We start from the raw sequence: 17,527 nt of genomic DNA, 5'->3' as shown, positions 1-17,527 counted from the left end.
CTTAGTCGAGCAGCTCGTCTACTGCCTCCTAAGTCTTCCCAGCCCAAACTTTGCAACATTTTCTTAACGCTACTGTTTTGTCGGAAATCACCTAGAGCAAATCGAGCTGCTTTTTTTTGGTCTGGATTTTTTCCAGTTCTCGAATCAAGTAATCCTGGTGAGGGTTCCATACACTGGAGCCATACTCCGCTTGGAGTCTTACCAGAGACTTATATGCTCTCTCCGTTACATCCTTACTACAACCCCTGAATATCCTCGTGACCATGTGCAGAGATCTGAACCCTTTATATACAACCCATTTATATCTTTACCCCAATTAATATCTTTCCTTATATTAACACCTAGGTACTTACAAGTGATCCCCATGAGGATCTTTCACCCCATTAACGCAGTCATTAAAACTGACAGGACTTTTCCTATTAGTGAAACTCACAACCTGAGTTTTAATCCCGTGTATCAAAATACCATTGCCTGCTGTCCATCTCACAACATTATCGAGGTCATTTTGCAGTTGCTCACAATCTTGTAACGTATTTATTACTCTGTACAGTATAACATCGTCAGCAAAATACTTGTCACTGATTCCACTTCTTTCCTCATATCATGTATATGTAAGAAAACATAAAGGTCCAATAATACTGCCTTAACTAATCTAATTCCCCTCTTAATGATTACAGAGTCAGATAATGCTTGACTTGCAAACAAGTTGAAATTTTCCACTGACCATCACGGTCTCAGTGCGAGAAAGAAGCAATTACCACGCGAATCTTTCTGGAAACCAAAATTTCCCGTAATTACCGAACTTATTAACAGAACCTTTTCAGAGATACCGTAATTAATTTCTGGGAAAGGGGATATTTTCTACCAACCCCTCTCCATTAGATTGATTAAAATATGTCCCGTAGTTGGACAGGGGTAGTGGTTAGAGTGATTAGCTGCCACCCCCGGAAGCCCGGGTTCGATTCTCGGCTCTACCACGAAGTTCGAAAAGTGGTACGATGGCAGGACGGGGCCCACTCTGCCGTCAACTGAGTGAACGGGGGTTCGATTCCCTCCTCAGCCATCCTCGAAGTGGTTTTCCATGGTTTCCCACTTCTCCTCCAGGCAAATGCCGGGATGGCATTCCTTCCCTCTTCCTTGTCTACCCCTTCTAATCTTACCATCCCCCAACAAGGCCCCTGTTCAGCGTAGCAGGCGAGGCCGCCTGAGAGAAGTACTGGTCCTCCTTCCGAGTTGTATTCCCCGACCCACAGTTTTACGCTCCAGAACACTGCCCTTGAGGTGGTAGAGATGAGATCCCTCGCTGAGTCCGAGGGATAAACCAACCCTGGAGGAAAACGGATTAAGAAATAAAGAATACATGGATTCGTTGAATCAAAATACACTTGTGTGCAATCCAACGTATTCCTAACTGATATTAAAAAGGCGCGTCAAACATTTCCGTAGATTAGGTTGTGTAATACGATTTTGAGCAAGTAGGTTGAAATTTTCCACTGACCATCATTACCTGCGAGAAAGATGTAATTATCAGAAGAATGTTTTTGGGAACTAAAATTTTCCGTAATTACCGTACCGAGTTAATTAACACAACCTCTCCAGAGATCATTACCATTTTTAAGAGATCAGGACAATGTACGGTATTTTGCTCTAAATTTGAGAACTACTCCTTAATCACAGACAGCAAAAAATGTTTTATATGTTTTATGAGTATTAGTCTACCTTCCTGATTGCGTATGAGGAGGTGAAGCACACTGGGAAGGAACTTTTGATAGCCTTGAAGCTGCTGATAATCACGTCTTCTCCCCCTGAGGGAATATGATGTATATAAATATGGCTAGAACTCGCCTTGTTTACCGCAGTTTAGGTGGGACCGATCATCAGATATCATGAGGAAAGTCCAGGTCTTAGTACTGTCAGCAGCAGTGTTATATGCAACGATCGAGGCAGCGAAATTTCGTAAGTATTGAAGCTTTAGTGTGATACCTATTTACACCTGTAAACATCTTCAGAATCCCTCTGTGGCTCAGATCTTTAGACTTAAATCATTTAGCTTTGTATCCCGTGTTCATATCTCGGTATATGAAATTTGTGCTGCTCAAAAAGGAATAGGCCATTTTTTCCCGAACGTTTCGGTCTCCACTGTTAATTTTATTCCAGTGACACTATAATTATTTATACGCCACTCGACTCGACGCAAGAACCGCTGTTTAAGAAGTGAACTTGACAGTCGGCGCAGTCGGATTGTCGTCGATCGATTCTGACTGAGGTCGGTATTCAAACGCCACAGTTCCGTGTCGTTGGCTTCCAGCACGTTAAAGAACTTCTGTGGGACAACAATTCGCAACCCTATCATCTCTTTCAGTTAACAACAAATGAATTACATCAAACAAATATACTGTACATTAACACACTGAAGGTTTTTGGGGACTTTAATTAAGGAATAGACCCCAGCATCCCGATGGTGGGATTCAAACCCACCATCTCTCGAATGCAAGCTTAGAGCTATGCGACCCTAACCACATCGTCAACTCACTCGGTACAGTAATTATTATTATTATTATTATTATTATTATTATTATTATTATTATTATATTTATTATTATTATTATTATTATTATTATTATTATTATTATTATTATTCTTTTTCAATCACTTTTCCCACACTTGTGGGGTCGCGCGTGCGAACTGTGTCGCACATGTGGATCAGGTCTTGTTTTACGACCGGATGCCCTTCCCGATGCCTATCCTGTATGGAGAGATGTAATCAATATTGCGTGTTTTCTGTGGTGGTTTGTAGTGTAGTATGTTGTATGTATGTGAAGAGGAAAGTGTTGGGACAAACACAAACACCCAGTTCCCGAGCCAGAGGAATTAATCAGATATGATTAAAATCAACGACCCGGCCGGGAATCGAACCCGGGACCCTCTGAACCGAAGGCCTTAACAATGACCATTCAGCCAAGGAGTACTCTTCTTCTTATTGAAAACCCACAGCCTGTTTCCAGTCATTCGACTGGGTCAGGAATGGAATGAATGAAATGGCAAGGATAGAAATTTGCCGGCTGCCGAGGCCTGTCGCACTCCTCTGGAGCAATGATTAATGACTGACAGATGAAATGAAATGATATTGAAGAGTGTTTCTGGAATAAAAGATGACAGGTAAAACCGGGTATCCGGAAAAAAATCTGTCGCGCCTCCGCTTTGTCCAGCAAAAAATCTCACATGGAGGGACCAGGATTTGAACCACAGAATCCAGCGGTGAGAGCCGGCGTGCTGCCGCTTGAGCCAATGAGGTTCATTATTATTATATTGGTTTTATGTCCCACTCACTATTTTTATGGTTTTTGTCCTGTAGCAGTTCTTTTACATGTCTGTAAAGGTACCAACACAAGGCTGGCGTACTTGAACATTTTCAAATACCACCGGGCCGAGCCGGACCAAACCTTCCACTCTACTGCCTGAACTACTGAGCCCAGCATTATTATTATTATTATTATTATTATTATTATTATTATTATTATTATTATTATTATTCGCTAATTGGGCAACTAGGGACTACGATAACTTTCATTATACATGCTGGCATTTACACAATTTTCAATTGATCCAGTAGGTTTTCATTACCTTGCTGTGTCGAGCACGGGGTTTCCGACCACGTTTTTTTACAATTTGTTTTACTTCACAGATAGATCTTATGGCGACGATGGGATAGGAAGGGGCTAGGAGGGGGAAGGACGCTGCCGTGGCCTTAATTAAAGTACAGCCCCAGCATTTGCCTGGTGCGAAAATGGGAAACCATGGAAAACCATCTTCAGGGCTGCCGACAATGGGGTTCGAAGCCACTATCTCCTGGATGCAAGCTCACAGCTGCACGCTCCCAACCACATGGCCGACTTATCTGCATCCGACCACTTTACACCAGTTGTCCAATTCTCATCTCAGAAAGCCCCAAGAGACAGGTCTGATTTGTGCGCATCTTCTGGTCGTAGGCCCATTTCCTCTGCCTTTTTTGACGTTAAAGGTATCAGGGTATTGTTGTTTTTGGTTTCGAGTCAAAATAGTTAAAAATGCGTTTTGTCCATCGAGAGTCATCCATCCACCGTAAGTTACTGCAGAAGCAAGACCTATGGTTGTGCATTGTGGCCGTGATTTTCTCTATCTTAGAGTAGAGTTCTTTTGTAGATTTTCTTATGTAGATCCCATTTTTATAGTTTGGGCCAAGTATGTTGGGGAGAATCTTTCTCTCTTTTTGTTCCGACTTAGTGAGTGCACATTCTGAGAGAGGATATGGCATTTTGATGCATAGAGAGATACCAGCTTGACTAGGAGTGGGAAGCTTGGCTAGGAGTGGGAAGGAAGCACCCATGGCCTTAATTAAGGTACAGCCCCAGCATTTGCGTGGTGTGAAAATGGGAAACCAAGGAAAACCATCTTCAGGGCTGCTGACAATGGGGTTTGAACCCTCTATCTCCTGGATGCAAGCTCATAGCTGCACGACCCTAACCACATGGCCACCTCGCCCGGTGTTTATTATTATTACACTTTAGAATTAAGTTGTGTCAGTCAGCTAACCTCTTTGACTTTACATCTCATGGTACACAGTACCAGTACCCTGAGCTGTAAATGTGCCATTCTTGATTACCATAGTAGTCTGGTTCTCAATTTATTTAGGGGACTTGGTATATCAGCTGGTCTTGCAGTATAGGGGTAGCATACCTGCCTTTCATTCCCGGCCAGGTCAGAGATTTTTACCTGTATCTCAGGGCTGGTTGGAGGTCCACTCAACCTACATCATTACAATTAAGGAGCTGTCTGACGGTGAGATGGTGGCCCCGGTCTAGAAGGCCATGATAGCGGCCGAGAGGATTCCTCGTGCGGACCACATAACCCCTTATAATCTGCAAACCTTTCAGCTGAACAGCAGCCCCTTTTGTTTCACTTGGTATATCATGGACAACAGTCCCGTGTGCTACTGCATACATAAAGACTGGTGATTAACCAGTGCTGTTGACGCCTATTGGCAACCTACGCGTCTGTGATTGTGACGCCCTAACTGTGATGAATACTTATGTTGAAGACAACACCCTCTCTGTCCCCAAGCAGAGGAGTTAACCAATTAAGATTAAAATCCCTGACCCATCCATGAATCGAACCCGGGACTCTTTGGACCAAAGACTAGCACACTAACCATTTAGCCATGGAGCTGGACGTCAGTAAAAGTAATTTGTAAGCTGCCTAACTGGGGTTATGAATCTTAAAGGAGGTGGCCATGGTCTGCGTTTTAGGAACTGCTGAAGTTAGAAACTATGGGATAATATATATAGATGGCTGAGAGTGGGATTTTAAACTTTTTTTCTTCTGTTTTCCCAAAGTTTGGTATACCATATTTAAGGCAATCAAATTAGATTACTGGTATTTTACAATGAGGATATTATAACTTTATTGATTTGTAAACAAAATTTCACCTGTCCAAGATACGTATACCACAAACTTACCAAGATTTTCAGATGGTCAATAAGGGACATTCACCGTGTTTTCAGAGGTAGCGCTGTAAGCATTGAACTGAAAAAAAAAAAAAAAAAAAAAAAGAAGGATTATGTTTAAATCGGTTAAATAAACTAATTTTACTCTGTGTTAAGAAGTCGAAAAAAATACTTTAACACTAATGTACATAGCATTACAAAAATCTTTTTTTTTTTTAAATACAAGAAGACTATCTCTACCAATGGATGGTCTTCACTGAACAATTGTGACCATTTTTTTTTCAGGTAATTCAAATTTCTGACAATTCAGAGCCCTTAAAGGATTTTTCATAAATGGAATTTTCAGTTCATTTTCCACATGTTGTTTCTTTATACAGTGTACTAGAGAGAAGTTTCCAAGTGTTAGGTTTGACAATAAAATCACCTTGGTTTGATTACATTTATTTGTTGCTACCGGTATTTGATTAAATGACTAGATGAGTTCAAAGTGTCTGCAGATATGAGAAAAATAGGTCTTTATTTTGAATGAGAAGATGGATGTTAGTGGTGGTTGGTTGTTTTAAACTGTGGTGGTGCAAAATTGATATCAAGGAGGGCAGGGGGTTGAACATAGTACTTTAAACATGAAGACATATACAGAGCTAACTTAATTAACTAAAATGACTAATTACACGTACACTAGAGGTATGCAATGAGCAAGTCTGAGCTCATTCCATCAGACTATATCTCTCAATTTCTGCTACTCAGCTCGTTTTGGTCAGAGAACAAGCCCACAGCTAGAACGAACAGAAACAAGTCATAAATGAACGAGTCTGAACAGACTCATTGCTGCATAGTCTGAGTGGATGATATAGTCCGCTCAGCTGTTCGGGCACACAGTGGGTGATTGAACTGTGAGATTGCTTGTTTCTGCTTGGTATTGCCGACTGAGGCACTTCAACTTCTGAGTTTCCAAACTGCTCAATTTTGCCCAGACTCTTTCTGCTCATTGTGACCAACAGTAGACTCATTTGTTTGGTGAAGTTGAGCATCTTTTTGAGCTGGGTTCTTTCATACACTCATTGAACAGAGTGTTTTAGTAGGAAGCTTTGAGCGAGCCCCATCTCTTATACATGAATTTGAATGAGTCCACGCGTCATTTTTCACATCTCTAAAGTATAAATATTTCAAAATAATTACAACTCAAATGGGGAAAGATCACGTACATTCACTCTAAGACAGGAGAAAAAGGCCTCACCATTTAAATTACTATATTGATGGGGTAAAAGTACCTTATGGGGATCACTCTAAGTACCTGGATGTTAAGTAAGAAAACAACTTCATTGGGGTAATCATATTAACAAGTTGTAGATATAAAGATTATAGGTATCTTCATATGTTTTAGCTGGGCTGAGTTGCTCAGACGTTTGAGGCGCTGGCCTTCTGACCCAGACTTGGCAGGTTCAATCCTGGCTCAGTCTGATGGTATTCGAAGGTGCTCAAATACTTCAGCCTTGTGTCAGTAGATTTACTGGCACATAAAAGAACTCCTGTGGGATAAAACTGTGGCCTCGGTGTCTCCAAAACCCATCAAAAAGTAGTGGGATGCAAAAACAATAACATTATTATTATTCATATGGTTATGAGGATACTTAGGGGTTGTAGTTAGGATGTAAAAGAGAGGGTGTATAAGTTGCTTGTATGACCTCACTTAGAATATGGTTCCAGTGTATGGGACTCATACCAGGATTACTTGATATGAGAACTGGTTAAAAAAGCCCACATTTTTTCTGGGTGATCCTGGCTAGGAAGACTTGGAAGAAAGGGGACGAGATGCTTGACTAAACGGTATGTTCTGCTGTCGTTGGAGAGATGGTAAGAAACAGCATTAGTAGATAAATAAGCTTGAATGGAGCTTTGAAAACAACATAAAGTTGGAATTCAAGAGGACAAAGTGGGGCAAATATTCATTTTTAGGATGAATTAGGGATTGGAGTAATGTATGAAGGGAAATATTCTATACATTTTCGAGTTCTTTGAGATAATTTAAGAAAAGACTAGGTAAACAACTATTAGGGAGTCTGCCACCTTGGCGACAACCCTAAGTGTAAATCAATGATTGGTTGATTGATTGATTGATTGATTAACTGACAGCAATTGATTGTCTGTAAATGCATCTGGCCTACAACTTCAAAATAAAGGGCAGGAGACTTGTATTGTGTACAGTCTGCAACCGAAAACTTGAGCTACTCACATCATAGTGCTGAAGTTTGGTTCAATTTGTAACATCACAGACTGGTCAATGGGACAGCAGGGTAACTATCAATTGGCTCCCCGGTGCTGTCTAATGTGATCCAGCATTATCAACAACAAATCCTAATCACTCAAAGACCAAAAACCACCAGCAACTATTGTAGAACATGAGCTTGTGACAAAGCCTGAAACAGTACTTCATGTAGCAAAGAAGTAACAGCATGCATTGTTGAATGGTGAAGAAAGTAATGTGGTTGCTTCTTATATCTGAGTTGTTGTAGGTTAAAATAGAATAGGTTAACTGTGCCCCACATTTTATTCAAAATCTTGATCAAGAATACAACAATAAGTGAGGCTCTTATCCAAGTACTTCACCACTCTTTATTTCAAGGTTCTAAAGTCATTTTCTGGTCTTTTCCTTCCTCACAACATTTTACAGCCTTCATGATAATACCCCATTCCTCACTACAAATCACAGCGATGCTTTCCCTGCATGCAGGTGTTCGCTCTTGTTCATTGTCATTCAGGAGAGACTGATCCAGGGATGTAGCCAAGGGGGGAGGGGTGTATTACTGGGGGTTAGAACCCATAGAATAAACAGAAAACTGATAATAAACTAAATTAACATTCACAGAGACATAACTGTAAAACCAACTGATCTGTTGAATCTACTTTCTAAGAAGCATTCCCTGGTTACCTGTATGTGACCACGTATCTCCAGAGAGATAGGGGGTGTGTGAGGTACCGATACCGGTGCGCCTTGTCGCGCTCCTTTGTCAGTCTGTAATGTGCGTGTAATTTGTGTATTTTTATCAATATGGGTAGGTTTTTCAGTATAAGTAGGTTTTAGAATTTTTATTTTGTTTTCTGTATGTGTGTGACTGGGAAATCAGTCCATTTGAGCGCTGGTTGGCACAGTAATTACCTGTGTTCGGTATGGGTAGTCCTGTGTGGTTGCCCATCCAGGTACTGACCATGCCCTTGCGTTGCTTTTGGTTCTGCGACGGGGCTGTACCGTACGTGTTGTGCAGTGACAATCAACCAACCAATCAATCAATCAATCAATCAATCAATCAATCAATCAATCAATCAATCAATCAATCAATCAATCAATCAATCAATCAATACTGATCTGCATTTAGGGCAGTCGCCCAGGTGGCAAACTCCCTATCTGTTGTTTTCCTAGCCTTTTCCTAAATAATTTCAAAGAAATTGGAAATTTATTGAATATCTCCCTTGGTAAGTTATTCCAATCCCTAACTCCCCTTCCTATAAATGAATATTTGCCCCAGTTTGTCCTCTTGAATTCCAACTTTATCTTCATATTGTGATCTTTCCTACTTTTATAAACTGTCACATATTAGTAATGTGGGTGTGCGGAAGTTAAATTTTGAATAAATACAGCGTTGTTAATGGGCAGCATTTAAGTGTTTGTGCACCTGCCTCGGTTTCTGGTTTCTGGTGTTTCAAGGTTTGTGGCTGGATCTGGCGTTAGGTTTAGAAGGCGGCATTTTGTGGTTTTAGAAGTGAAATGGATGGGGGATAACTTGGAGTCTTTCTTGGCTACAGGATCTCGGCTACTCGTTCCACCAAGGTGGTTCTGGACTGAGTGGCGAGGGGGGTGTGGTTGTCTGATTAGGGTGATTTTTGTTGAAGGGGAGGGTATTAGGGGTCGGAAGTAGGAGGACATGGCGTCCCAGAAGGGGAGCTTCCACAGCAGATGTGCTGATACTGCCACACTTTTCAGATCGCGACGCATCGGCCGAACACAATGGGTGGGGTAACTCGTGCCCGAGTGCAAACCACCCCACATCCACCGGAAACCATTACTTTGCGACCATGGTGGATTCACGAGAGTCATGAGAGGTTGGGAGGGGGGAGGGGTAGGTCATGGGTACAGTATTACCAGTGATGACCTGGGAGGGAGGATCCACGTCACAGGAAGTAACAATGGGTACCTGGGGTGAGGATCCATGGGTACTGGGAAGCCTTGAAAGTTGGATTTTGGATCGTAAACTGAATATAACATTGACTGTAACACTCTTGATCATATTGTTCTTGTTCTGTATTTTAATGTAAGATGCACTGCAGTCTGAATATCGACATGATTCACTTGTATCAGCATGGGGGCACCACACACACACTGTCACCTTCATTATGTTCTATCATAATTTTGTAACTATAACCCTCCCCATCAGCCAATCCTGGCTACACTACTGAAAGAGGGAAAGAAGTAATCCAGTTTGCTTGCTGTTTTATCTTTCTAATTTGTCTGTCATAAGTATCATGTATGGGAGAGTGGAACACAGATTTCTTGATTTCTTTAGCTTTACAGGAGAGAGGAGTGGACGGCGGTAACTGGGATGCACTAAGATAAGTTCAGAAAACATATTTGCATTTGTTAAAGCACTAAACAAAGAATGTTAACATTCAAATTTTCTTTCGTACTTCTTTATAATATCAATTTTCTTAATCAGTGACCAGTTTACTCAACATAAACAGTATCATACATTATACGCATGATATAAAAGTGATTTGATAGAATCTGAGGGTGTTCTTGTAGAATGAAACATGTCATTCCGTTAGTCTATTAATAAAATATTTTCTTTCCCAGGTATGTTGTACTTGTATTTTGTGTTCAGAAGGCTCTATTAACTACAGGGTGGTGCATGAAATGAGTCATCATTTGTTTCTTACATAATATGTCAGTCACACTAGATATCCCATTGAGCATCTCAACAGCAGTAGCAGTAGAACATGGAGAAACCAATGAGTTAAGAAATGACGTATAATTCATGGTTTCATACGCTTTCATTTTTCCCTTTTCCTTCATCGGTTTAAATGATAACTATCATTTTTGTCACGAAGTATACCAGATGAATGCGTCTTTTCTGGTTTCACTAAAAGATGGTGCCAGCAAACAGTATGCAACGTATGAATTTGATACATATATCAGTTTGTTCGTCTGACATTAACCTACAAACACACACAAGTTGAGTTCCCCAAATATTAGTGTCTGTGTTGTATCATTGAGTGATCATGTCGACGTTTGTGCCTGAGAAAGAACATCTGCATTGCCTTTCTTATTTAATCAAAAGAAAAAACTACGGAAAGTCTTTGTTTGCTGGTAGAAACATATGGTGAACACTTTCCATCGATTAGAACATAAGAGACATGGTTTCGACAATTTAAACGTGGTGATTTCAATGTGAAAGACAGTGCGCGCTCTACATAATGACCCAACTCAAACTCAACAGCAACTGGCACAAGCATTAAATGTGTCAAAAAAACAATCAGCAGACATTTACAAGCAATGGGGAAGATCAATAAACTCGGTAAATGGCTCCCACACGATTTGAATGAACAGCACATGGAAAATTGCAAAGTCACTTGTGAAATGCTGCTTCAATGCCATGAAAGAAAATTATTTCTGTACCATATTGTGATGGGTGACGAAAAATGGATTTATTTTGAAAACCTGAAGCAGAGAAAATCATGGCTGTCATCTGGCAAAGCTGGTCCTTCAACACCAAGGCCAAATCACTTCGGCAAAAAGACCATGCTTTGTGTCTGGTGAGACCAGAGCGGTATTGTGTATTATGAACACTTCAAGCCCGGTGAAACCGTTAATGCACAACGCTATCGCCAACAAATGATTAATTTAAATCACACAATGATTGAAAGACAACTGGAATGGGCCAGAAGACATGGCAAAGTGATTTTGTTACACGACAATGCGCCGTCTCACACAGCAAAATCAGTGAAAGACACCTTGAAATCGCTTGGATGGAACATCCTTCTGCATCCCCCGTACTCCCTTGACTTGGCGCCATCTGACTATCACTTCTTTGCATCAATGGGGCACGCGCTCGCAGAGCAGCACGTCCGCAATTTCAAGGAAGTTGGAAAATGGCTCGATGAATGGTTTGCCGTAAAAGACAAGCAGCTTTTCCGGCATGGTATTCATAACTTACCGGAAGGATGGGAGAAATGTGTAGAAGCCGATGGCCAATATTTTGAATAAACAAAAAATTAATTTCCCTTGAAAATTACTTATTTTCTTTACCACAAAAACTGGCAAAAACTTATGCATACACCTGGTAAGTACAGTCATCACTATCCAATGCTGAATACATTTCAAAAATCACAAAAAGTTAAAGAAAAACACCAGTTAATACAACACATCTAAGTTGATGTGCTTCATGCTACAGAATGGCCACTGACTAATGGTAACTTAGAAGTTGGAAGGACATTTGGAACACTTCTCCAAAAATGCTATAACATTATTCTTTGTATTTTCAAAGATTATACTGTTGGTTGGGTATGTTATGTTTAGTTGAAGCTAGAGGGCATGACAGTTGCATATTGTGAAAATTCGTACTAATGACAATAACATAAAAATTTGACCAAAATATGGCTTTGGTGCGGTATCCAACTGATGAGCCAATGCCACACTCTGGGCGAAACACTGGTAACTTTTGACGATTGAGTTTCCTGAATTTTATTTCTAGCTATCTCAATCGGAAGCCATATTTTGGTCATGCTAGCCCGGGAGGGCAATATAGTAAGTGGAGATGCAATTCTCCCCTAGTACGTCGGCACTGCATTGTGCTTGTCACATGTATGGCTTGCAGTGGTGTCGCTACCGGCGTGCTAGCCGGCCAGTGTCTTGGAAAAGGTGCGGTATCCAACTGATGAGCCCATGCCGCACTCTGGGCGAAACACTGGTAACTTCTGACGATTGAGTTTCCTGAATTTTATTTCTAACATAAAAATTTGTTCACATAGAAAACAAAACAATTGCAGGACAAATGACGTCCCACTTGGGAGAGTTAGAAAATACCTTAAAATGCGGGACGGTTGATCACCCTATTTGAACCTCTGGAAGCAATAACTCTTCTTATATCATCCAGCACAGTCATTGTGCTAGTTTTATATAGACTGAACATCCTGGTACCATCTGCAAATTCTGAATCTCTCATCAGAAGTTTTATAAATTGTCAAACAATTTATTAACATTAGGATGGTTAGAGGAGGTCATTCTTAGCAAGCTGCATGCTCCAGGTTCTGGAAAATTAATTTTATTTTTGCTTCTTATGTTCTCTTGTTTGGGCATTTGAAGACCATTTTTGGTTGCTAGTTGACATGGGGAAATTCTTGCATAGAGTGCTAGCAAGGTACTGTATTCCAGGTATTTAACAAGGTCAAAAGTTTGAGAAATGGAGAATACCTGTGCCTGTCATAAGTGGGAGCAAATCTTTATTTATTTAAGTCTTAATCAACATACCATGGTAAAGTAGGATATGGAATTTGGTATGATCTAGCTGCATATTGAGTACAGGATCCTCATTTTATTCAAGCCCACTTGTAATTGCACTGTGGCATCAAGCACATGCAGCTCTCACCCGTCAACACTGTGTCCCTCTGGCGGGCCTCTTCTCGGCTCACCATGCACTCTGTGCTTAGTCTGTGTCGCTCAACAGTGAGCCTCAGGTGCTATTTGTTTGTGCGCATGTAAGGGAACAAATATCCAACATCTTAAACAAGAAAAACAGTAGCAACAAGTTATTGAAAATTTGTCAAGACGCTAAATTGCTAAATAACATTACTAAGGTAGTCCCGTCCATTTACTGCTTTATATTGACGCATGAGAATGTGTGTCCTTTGGGCCATCTCCACCAACGCGGACACAGTCTGCACGTCATTGTCACTTACTGGTGGATGGCCAGACTGTGGCATGATTGACACATTTTCACATCCTTCTCTGAAGGCTCTTACCCATCTTGCTACTGTTCGGAAAGGTAACACAGGTGACAGGGTGGTGGCAAGCCATGGTGCACCTGCAATCAGGCGAAAATAAAATTATGATCCTGTACCATCCATTAACTACTTGCACAAGTTTCTTCACATATGTATTGTCAGATGTCCTTGCTGTCTTTCATTTGCAATTCTGAACCATTCTAAAAAAAAAAAAAAAGTATTAGTATTTTTAAATTTTATTAATAATTTTAATAGGTATGCTAATTATAAGTCTCCGTGGCTCAAGCAGCAACACACTGGCCTCTCACCGCTGAGTTCCGTGGTTCAAATCTTGGTCACTCCATGTGAGATTTGTGCTGGACAAAGCGGAGACGGGACAGGGTTTTCTCTGGGTACTCCAGTTTTTCCTGTCTTCATTCATTCCAGCAACACTCTCCAATATCATTTCATTTCATCTGCCAGTGATTAATCATTGCCCCAGAGGAGTGTGGTAGACTTCGGCAGCTGGCGCAATTCCTATCCTCGCTGCTAGATGGGGGCTTCATTCATTCCATTTCCTGACCCGGTCATATAACTGGAAACAGGCTGTGGATTTTCATTAGGTATGCTAAGTACTGCAATTTCACACATTTAATTTACACATTTTTGAATAAAATGAATATCAAGAATGGTAATTTGTAAACATATTGTCTGGGATAGAAGGAAACACTGCTTCACAGTACCCCATTAAAATAAAATTTCCCACACCCTTGAGTAAAAATTAGCCTGGTTCTTATTGTCCTTTTGTTTACTGTGCCTCATCTTCCTTTAGTTTTTCTAGCTGGCGTTGTAGAAACCAAACCCCATGGCGCACAGCGCCGAATGGCAATGGCCTACCAAGCGACCGCTGCTCTGCCTGAAGGCCTTCAGATTACAAGGTGTCATGTGGTCAGCACAATAAATCCTCTCAGTTGTTATGCTTGGCTTTTTTGACAAGGAACTGGCATTGAAGGCTGAATAATTCTGCAAATCAATTCTTCACTAAAATAATAGAAAGCCTAATTAAATAATTTGTTGTTTATTTCATAGCTCCCAACTTGAAGATTTGTCATCAGAATGATGCAAATTTTGATGAGTGCCTAAAAATTGCAGTTCAAGATGCACTGAAGAAACTTAAGCACGGTAAGTACCAGAAAGCATGTTTAAAAGTTCTGATCAGTTTTTAACACTTGAATTACATATTATATACATCTAATTACATATCTAAGTATATACAAATGAATGTTTGTTTGTTTGTTTGTACTTTATAGACTTAAAAACTACTGGACTGATTTTGCTGAAAATTTCATGATTTGTTTTTATTACTCCTGAGAGTGTGGGGGTGAAATTTAAAAATAACTAAAAACGACCAACATTAGTGTCAAATGCATAGTTTTCTGGGTCACTGAAATGAATAGTAAATTTCTGGATGTCATTCAAGATCAAGTTCAGCTCCCATTGGCATGGGGGTGAGAAGAAGTAAAAAAGAAAATGACCGATATGATGGATGTATTTGTGCTATGTTCCAGCATAGCTCTTAATAAAACTTGGTAAACATATGACTTACTATCATGAAGAAATCTTGTGGGATGTAAAACAATCCTTGGTGACGGGCTGGGGTGGGGGTAACATATAAAACTAATCAAAAACGGCTAATATTAGCATTGAATCCATGGGTTTTGGAACTGCTGAGATGAATAGCAACACTCGGGTTGCCGTTTAAGTCTACTGACTGAGCTCGATAGCTGCGAGTGTGGTCAGTATCCAGTATTCGGGAGATAGTGGGTTCGAATCCCACTGTCGGCAGCCCTGAAAATGGTTTTCTGTGGTTTCCCATTTTCACACCAGGCAAATGCCGGGGCTGTACTTTAATTAAGGCCACGGCCGCTTCCTTTCCACTCCTAGCCCTTTCCTGTCCCATCGTCACCATAAGACCTGTCTGAGTGAGAGCGACATAAAAGAAACTTAAAAAAAAAAGTCTACTAAGTCTATGTTCTGCCCCCATCCGCATGGAGTGTAAGAAGGTGCTGAAAGGAAAATGTACAAAATGACCAAGATTATGGATGTATGTGTGGATGTTCCAGTATAGCTCTCCACCAAACTTGGTACACATATCGCTTATTATCTGAAAAAGAAAAACACTGTGGTGGTAAGAAATCCCTAGCATCTGTAGGGGAGAGGTTGAAATGAAAAAATGACCAATATTAGTGTCGAATCAGTAGTTTTCAGGGATGCTGAGATGAATTGTGGCACTCTGCATGCCGTTTAAGCCCAAGTTCAGCCTCCATAACAATAACTTTTAAACTAAAAAATAATTTCTAAAATATCAGTCAATGTCACAATATTCAAATCTATAAAAATTTGTTTCACACATAATTAACAGGTAATAAAAAGCCTAAAAATAAAGATTCAATCAAGTGCCCAGGCAGTGCCAGGTACAACAATTAATACAGTAATAAGTAAATTAATAAATATCTTTTAAATTTGTTTATGGTTCTAAACATCCTCTGGCAGTTCTGAAAAGCTAACATATACATTCAGTCCCTTTGTAGACGTGAGGAAAGTGGTCGATTGTATGCAGAATGTCTTCAACTGCTCGGAAGTAAATCCCGCAAAGTAGTCTTCATTGAAGGATTAGGTCAAAGTCATAGGGACTTAAATCTGAAAAATGTGTATGTGTGTGTGTGTTGGGGAGGGGTGGAGGTGTAGGTAGAGTGCTTCTCAGCCCCAGTGACTGAACAAATCGGACACGACTCTGATACATGCGCCCTTGTATTGTCGTACAGAATGATGCGTGGATTATACATAAAGCATCATCATTCTCTTCTCAATACTGCTCGCAGATCATTTTGGAAAAAATGAAAAATAGTGCTCTGTATTAACAGTCTGCCTTGGAAGAATGGTATGCTTTGTGATAACACCATCCCAATCATAGGCAAGAATCACCATAACTTCCACATTGATTCGGGTCTGTTTACCTGTTCTTTACGGTAAATGAAATGAAATGGCGTATGGCTTTTAGTACCAGGAGTGTCCGAGGACAAATTTGGCTCGCCAGATGCAAGTCTTTCGATTTGACGCCCGAAGACGACCTGCGCATCATGATGGTGATGAAGACAACACATACACCCAGCCCCCGAGCCAGCGGAATTAACCAATTATGGTTCAAATTCCCGACCCTGCCGGGAATTGAACCCGGGACCCCTGTGGCCAAAGGCTAGCACGCTAACCATTTAGCCATGGTTGACCCATGACGTCACTCAGTTAATTGGCATTTCAGCTTAGGTTCCTAAGATCTGGCAGTTGTTATGGGATACTAGGGTGGTAGAAGGGGAAAAAGCAGCAGGGTCTAGGCTGCTGGACAAATTGTCACAGAAAAAGCTTTAAATTTTGAAAATATTTGCTAAAAGATCTTGTTTTTCTTTCTTTTCTGTTTCTATTTTCTTTATGAAGACAACAACAACAACAACAACAATAATAATGATTTAAAAGAAATAACAACCACAATTAATATTTAGAAAGGCTTATTACAATAGCAAGGGGGGCGTTTAGCTTAGCTGCTGGCTTCCCACCCGGAAGGCTGAGGGTCGAATCTCAGTCAATTCTGGGTTGAGATTTTCATCTCAAGAATCAAGTGACGTCAGGAAAGGCATCCAGTCTCAAACCTCGGCCAAAACCAAAATGAGACTAGGTGGCTCCAGCGACCCCAGAAATGTCTGGGATAAGCTCAAAAAGTTTTTTTTATTACAATAGTAAGGTTTATAGCTCAATAATTAACTGGGTAGAAGGAGCTTCCATTTCACAAGACTTGCTAGTCTTTATACGTCTTTGGTCAGGGAATACAGTCAAAACTGATTATAATGACTCTGAAGGAACCACCAATTAAAGGTTGTTCTCCGAAAATGTGATAAATATGCCATTTTATACGGCATGTTAATAAGCTATGTCGTACTAACTGATTTTTTAAATACAGTTTTTGTATAAGATTTAGGTGGGACCGTTAGATTTTGCCGTTATATCCAGCACGTCATTAA

General features: G+C 40.5%; 1 protein-coding gene across 1 annotated transcript in view; it reads left to right on the top strand.

Moving 5' to 3' along the window:
- The first annotated feature begins 1,848 nt into the window (after positions 1-1,848).
- Positions 1,849-17,527, top strand: part of LOC136875795 (protein takeout) — a 32,047-nt gene continuing 16,368 nt past the window's right edge. Inside the window, exons 1-2 of the mRNA XM_067149398.2 lie at positions 1,849-1,956; positions 14,544-14,636. Of these exons, the coding sequence (XP_067005499.2) occupies positions 1,887-1,956; positions 14,544-14,636 (163 nt within the window). The 5' untranslated portion in view covers positions 1,849-1,886. The remainder of the gene's footprint in view (positions 1,957-14,543; positions 14,637-17,527) is intronic.

Source organism: Anabrus simplex, chromosome 6, assembly GCF_040414725.1.
Source record: "Anabrus simplex isolate iqAnaSimp1 chromosome 6, ASM4041472v1, whole genome shotgun sequence".
Taxonomy (NCBI): domain Eukaryota; kingdom Metazoa; phylum Arthropoda; class Insecta; order Orthoptera; family Tettigoniidae; genus Anabrus; species Anabrus simplex.
The sequence above is the reverse complement of the archived record's forward strand: the minus strand, read 5'-3'. Positions and strand labels throughout refer to the sequence as shown.